General features: G+C 45.1%; 1 protein-coding gene across 1 annotated transcript; it reads right to left on the bottom strand.

Moving 5' to 3' along the window:
- Positions 1-536: 536 nt before the first annotated feature.
- Positions 537-6,139, bottom strand: LOC130404223 (uncharacterized). Its single transcript, XM_056608873.1, has 2 exons — positions 4,873-6,139; positions 537-3,100 (listed from the first exon to the last, which is right to left on the bottom strand). Exon 2 carries the CDS (start codon positions 1,455-1,457, stop codon positions 537-539), a length of 921 nt encoding a protein of 306 aa, XP_056464848.1. The 5' UTR covers positions 1,458-3,100; positions 4,873-6,139.
- Positions 6,140-6,358: the final 219 nt, after the last annotated feature.

Genomic DNA, 6,358 nt, shown 5'->3' with positions numbered 1-6,358 from the left:
AAAATGAGTGCTAGCTGTACCGCCCTGAGCTCTAGCACATTGATGTGAGCTTGGTTTTGGGCCGGCCACTGCCCTTGGGCAGTCCTGCCCTGCCAAACCGCGCCCCATCCCGAGAGGCAGGCGTCTGTCGTGACCAGCTCCCGGCGGGATGGAATGGTGCCCATTGGTACACCCACAGACATGTACGACCTCTTTCTCCATGGGGACAGAGAGAAGAGGCACTGCAGAGACACTCTGACCTTTCGGTGCCTGTGCCACTTGGGGTCCAACTGGAGGCTGTTCAGCCACATCTGCATAGGACGCAGAGACAGCAAGCCGAGAGGCACCACAGCTGAGGCAGCTGTCAGCTTGCCCAAGAGCTGCAGAAAAAGGAATGAATGGCACCATCCTGCCATACCCGAAGAGGGGGAGGCAGAGGAGGATGTCAGTTACACGCTGAGGTGACAGATAGGCCCTCACAGTGTCAGAGTCCAGGACCATCCCCAGGTATGTGACCCGTTGGGATGGGTCCAGGCGACTCTTCACAAAGTTTACCGTCAGGCCATGCCGGGCCACGTGCAAGAGCCGTGTCCCGGGCCGCCTGAGACTGGGACGGTGCACAGATCAGTCAACGACCCGGCAATGGCCTTAGCTCTAGACCAGACCTGGGCCTGCTGCAGAGAGGTGGAAAGACCCAGCAACAGTTGGGAAAGGGAGTTCCCAATACGACCCATGCGCGCCGCTGCGTCGTAGGCTTTTGACAGGAGGTCGTCTGTGACCCTGCACTGTGGCCGAGGACACCTGGCATTTAGCCTCAGAGCCTCATCAGGGGCCAGAATTAGGGAGGCGATGGCAGGCTCGACTGGTGGCATGCGGCCCAGCCCAACCTGTGCCGCATTCTGCATGGCAGCCAAGGTCCGGGCATCCGACGTTGAGTGGGATAGGGCCCTAGTGTCCCTCCAGCAAGCATGGAGCTCCTTCAGGTACTCCTCTGAAGGAGGGACGGAGAATGTGGCCGGGACAGGGTTAAGCCTGAAGAAGGCGCTGGCCTGGGCTGACTCCGTCTGCGCCGCATCGAGCTGTAGGTGAGCCAGAGCGGTCCGCAGGACGGCCGCCATGGAGGTGTCTGCTGCCCCTTGCAGGGAGCCTTGTGCAGAAGAGCAGGAGGCCTCGTCTAGTGTGTGGGAGGCATCGCCCTCAGTCATAACCTCATTAAAGAGGTTAGCCGAAGCCGCCAGAGAGAGGGCATCGTGGAATTGTGACGAGGGAGGGCCAGGCTGTAGCCCCGCCAGCCCCTGACCAGTCCCAGGCTGAAGGGCCAGGAGGAGGGACCGCATTTGCTCCATGTCGGCCGCCAATCCGTCAACCTTGGCAGCCAGCCCGCCCCTTGCCTTCTTTTTGGGGGGGGCACCCGTAGTCGCAGCCCCATCATGCCGCTGCCACCCCGAACGACCGGGCTGATTGGGAGGGAGGCTCATTGGGGACGTTGGCTGTTGCCCGATTCTCCAGCTCTGCCAGCCTAGCCACCCTGAGCACCCAAGGCAGGAGGCTGCAGTTCATGCAGGCGCTGTCCGTTAGGCTCTCCCTCAAATGCTCGAGACCGAGGCAAGGAGGGCAACTGTCGTGGCCGTCCTCAGGCTCAAGAGGAGCCGCACAGGTGACACATAGGTGGGCCATTATGGAGGCAGCCACCGGCAGCGTAACTGGGAGCGGGAGCGAGAGCACTTCCCTCGCCAGTCAATTGAAAAACAGAAACTAATTAGCCTGAGCGTGATCGCTGCTACTAAATGTCAACCAAACAAGGGCCAAATGCATTTTTGTCACTGTCCTTATTTCATTGATGGAAATAACAGTGACTTCACTGTTATTAACAGATTTTTCTCATTTTCAACCCAAAGGAATAATTGAAGGAGCCAAGTTTGTCAGTGCACAGCACACACAGACTATTTTATCTAGAGGTGTAAGACCTTCAGGATGCTCAGCTTCACACATTTGAATCCCAATTGTACTTTGAAGTATGGTGTACCGATTCCTTGCCTCATCGATAACTCTTTCCACATGTATCCTAACTGATGCAAGTCCTCGTGTGGACTATAATTCCACTGGACCCAACTGCTTTTTGCCTCTAGTGAAAGCTGGGATCTTAAGCTCAGCATTGAACAGACCAACTGAATCTGCCACATCAAACCCTCTATCAGCTAGTATGACATCACCTGGGTTGAGGTGATCCAAAAATCCACTTCACTCTTTCAGTCAAGTGTTTGTCTGATGTTCTCCCACCCCATCCTTTTGATATAAAAGAAACTGTTCCTTGTGGTGTAATGCCAATTAGATATTTCATGGTATGGTGATGTTTGTATTTTGAGTATGTCTGTGCTCGTGCTCTTCTTAGGTCTCTAGGCCTTTCAATAAAAGTTTCAAAGCAGTCAATAATACAAACACATTTATGAAAAACCTGTCTAAATATCATAGGCATTGACAACTGAAGCTCCACTCGATTTGGCCAAAACAAAAGTGCTGGAGCAAGCCTGGCATTCAGCACTTCAATGGTGCTTCTAAATGTTCTTCTGGCAGTTGGAATTGAGATCTTAAACATACAACCAGGCAATGACAGGGGAAGGTTCATTTTCAGCCTCATAAAAGTTAACAGAAGTTGTTGGAAGGGAGAGAGGTTTGTACCAGTCTGCAGAAATGATAACACAAATGTTGAAACTACTTGTAACTTTGAATATGTGGGGATTCCAGTCATTGCCTTCACTTTTTCATCATCTTTTTCAAAAGCCAGTTCATCAATGTTCCTGATTTAATAATGTCTTTCAGCTTACGGTTTACACTCATTACACTCGCTTTGTAATCTTGCAATCTTTTCCTTGCATGGCTTGTTGTCACACTGTTGTTCATCCACAGAAAGTGGCGCATTCCAGCATCTGGTACTGATGATAGGTCAAGGAGGACATCCACTGCATCTTTCTTCTTTTTCTCCTCCACCCTCTTGTTCTTCATTCTGCTGTGCTGCTCATACCTTTCCATGTCTTTCTCCCTTTCCTCTTCTTGGTGGCTGGAATGTGTGAGAAGATGGATGGAACCCAGTCAGGGGACAAGGGGTTGTAACATTTGGCACCTATAATGACACAAGAGGGTTTATGTCCCACATATGCCAACAAGTTATAAGTAACATCAAGAACATTGTTATATCATTCCTTCAGACAGTGTTAACTTAGTTTTAGTCTTTGTCACTTACTGAAAATTGTGTTTAGTTAGTCCAATTTTGTTTTTGTAAATGTTTACAGTAGGTAGTGGAACACAGTTTTAATTAACTTTGACATTGACTTATTGATTAGCACGTGTAGGCCAATAATCACATAATTATTCAATATATCCTTTATACTGAAGTATTCAAAAGTAAAATTTATATTTTCTGAAATCAATAAATTGCTGCATCCGCTGTAATTGGTGTGGGGGTTTTTTTGTACAAAAAAAAAAAACGTCAAAATGAGAATTCCCAAACCGGCATGTGTCAGCAACATCATTCATTAAACGTTGTCAAGGTAACATGTGCTCTAGTGAAGTGCTGTCCCAATCCCATATATACCTATCTGAGGCCATGTGGCCTCACACACTCGCTCACTTAGCACCTGAGATTAATTAAGTCTGTGAGTCCTTAGTCCTTAGTCTTCAGGGCACACTTTGGGATGCAACGCTAGCAATAAACATATGCGAAGATAGACTAAAAGTCAACACAAGTAAACAAATCATACATAACCCTTCTCAATATACGCAAAGTGTATTAAAGAGACGAGGGTAGCATATTCATATCAATGGTTATTAGGGTATTAGCAGCGTTGGTTATAATCCGCAACCAGAATAACCGGTCACTCCTAAAAATTGCAGTGTCAATGCTGGGACGCCACCCAGGTGATAGAAGGGATGGAGAGAGGCTTAAGAGATGAGCAATGTTACAAATCTTAACATATCCAGCAAGGCAGACGCTGCTTAAAGAGAGCAATAACACACAACAAATAGCTGTTGGGTGGAACGTAACACGTGTGTTGCACGTACATAGCCAATGCTATCCTGCAACTCCGTTCTCCTGAACGACTAAGACAGACGCTGCGTTCAGGCAGCTGAAGAGACGTTTGATTTCAGCCCGTCCTCATAATAATAATAATAATAAATGAAATTTATATAGCGCTTAATATGGTACTCTAAGACGCTTTACATATTGCCCTATCAAAACTATGTAAGACAGACTAGGGATAAAATAAAAACAGAGGTTAAACATGAAGAATAAGGGGGGAGTTAGGTCGGGAAGGCTATTTTGAAAAGGTATGTTTTGAGGGCAGATTTGAAAGAAGAGAGGGTTGGAGAGACTTTGATGTGGGAGGGGAGTGAATTCCAAAGGGTGGGGGCAGCAACTGAGAAGGCCCGATCACCCCAAGTCCGTCGCTCAGTCCGTGGAACTTGTAGCAGGTTGGCAGAGATGGACCTGATGAATCTGGAGGGGGCGTGTTGATGGAGGAGGTCGGCAAGTTAGGGGGGGGCTAGGCTGTTGAGTGCCTCATCAACCCTCATCCTTCAGGTTTTGGTGCAGGTAGACGCATCTGATTCCGTTTGGGTTGGGTTGGGTTAGCTGGGGGGAGGGGGGGGAGGTTGCGTGGGGTGTCGGAAGCTCCCTAAAATGAGTTTTTGCAACTTGGGGACCGATGGCACGGTCCCAGCCTAGGAAACCTATAGTAACTCTGACCAATCAACCACCACAAAAGTTAGAGGCCATTAGTCTTTGATAACCCTGTTAACTAATGTGAATTTCCATTGTATTCCCCACATCTTCATAACTAAAACATGTTACATGACAAAAAGATCTGTAAAAAATAAATTTCCATAGTGACCAACCTCGGCTGACTTGATCCGGGGTCTGGAGAGCTCATAACCAACCGCTCTCTGCAAGATGTGGCGGTAATCTGGTTGGAGATTAAAACAAATGTATAATTTATACTTTTTTTTATAACAACATCAAAAACGGCTGATCAGATGGAAAGAGCAGTATGCTTTATTAAGATATCAGTGCAGAAACAAACAGACAATACCAAATAACAGTCATAATAATAACAACAGGATACAATAGTCAATCTTTTGCATAAAAAAAACAAATTAACTAGAAATGCAATGTATACCATAAAAGAAGAAACGGCTCAAAAGCAACAAAACAGGAACCAATACAACCATCTGATTATAAGAAGTCAAGCTGAGATTGTCTTCAGAGAGGATAGAGTGAATTATATGCCCTTCAAGTGACACAGAATCCAAAGATCTAGACTTTTGATTGTTGTATTTTTCTAAATCAACTGCCTAAATCTGCTTCTAAATAAATATTATTCACATTCGGGAGCAAAGTAATGTTTGAAACATCTGGTTTCAAATTCACTTGCAGTGATGCCCTCTGATTTCCAGACACAATTTAGCACCACAATCATATTTAGTCTGTTAAAAAAAATACTAAGAAATAAACAATAGAGCAAATTTGATAATGTCATCATTTGTTTTCAGTATTCAAATTACTTTGGTTTAAATGTATAATTCAAGTAATTTTTTAAGTAACTCATTTTCGTTAAATCTAAATCTTTGAATACAATAACAAATACTTCCAATTGGTCTCAAGTTCTGAATGCAAATATAAAAAAGACTCATAAATAACAAACTCCCAATTAAATATTAAACATGCATTAACTGATTCTTCAGGGTCCGTGAACAAAGATGTTTATATGTGTAGTCATAGGATATGATGGATCGACATTATCACCTCCCTTCTAACCTCTTGACAATTTGGACTAGATATTGCAAATATACTTAAACAAATGGGAACAGAATGTCACTGAATGTCTTTGGGAACTGAATGTCATATTACTTAAATTTTAGGCATGGAGACTTGATCATATATTTGAGATTGTAACAATTTGGGATGAAATGGAATGTGCATATATTTGTTAATCAAAAAATATGTTTTTTCAATGTTGTGCTAACCAGGTATCTTAAAGGGGTAGTTCGGAATTTTGGACATAGGGCCTGATTCCCAAGTGAGCATTGGTATTCTATATCACTGGAGACAGTTTTCAACCCATTTTATTCAGTCCTTCTAGCTGCGGAGTTCTCTCGTGCTAGGCTAGCGCAAGTGAACGGGAAAAGCTAGCCTGCTATTAAAACAGTCTTACCCACTCCACAGTACACCCGAGGTCAATCAATAATAACACCAGACTATAGATTTAAATGTCTGTTTATTGAATAATGTTAGAAATAAAACCAACCTTGCATTGCATTGCATTTTGAGGGAATTGCTGGGTCTCAGCAGCAGTGTTATATTCCTGGTAGTAGGCTACGGCAG

This window comes from Gadus chalcogrammus, chromosome 15, assembly GCF_026213295.1.
Source record: "Gadus chalcogrammus isolate NIFS_2021 chromosome 15, NIFS_Gcha_1.0, whole genome shotgun sequence".
Taxonomy (NCBI): Eukaryota; Metazoa; Chordata; class Actinopteri; order Gadiformes; family Gadidae; genus Gadus; species Gadus chalcogrammus.
Note: the sequence above shows the minus strand (reverse complement) of the source record. Positions and strands in the feature narration are given on the sequence as shown.

Bases quoted from the DNA above. Each gene is read 5' to 3' on its own strand.
- LOC130404223 (XM_056608873.1), bottom strand. From the start codon at position 1,457: ATGAGCCTCCCTCCCAATCAGCCCGGTCGTTCGGGGTGGCAGCGGCAT.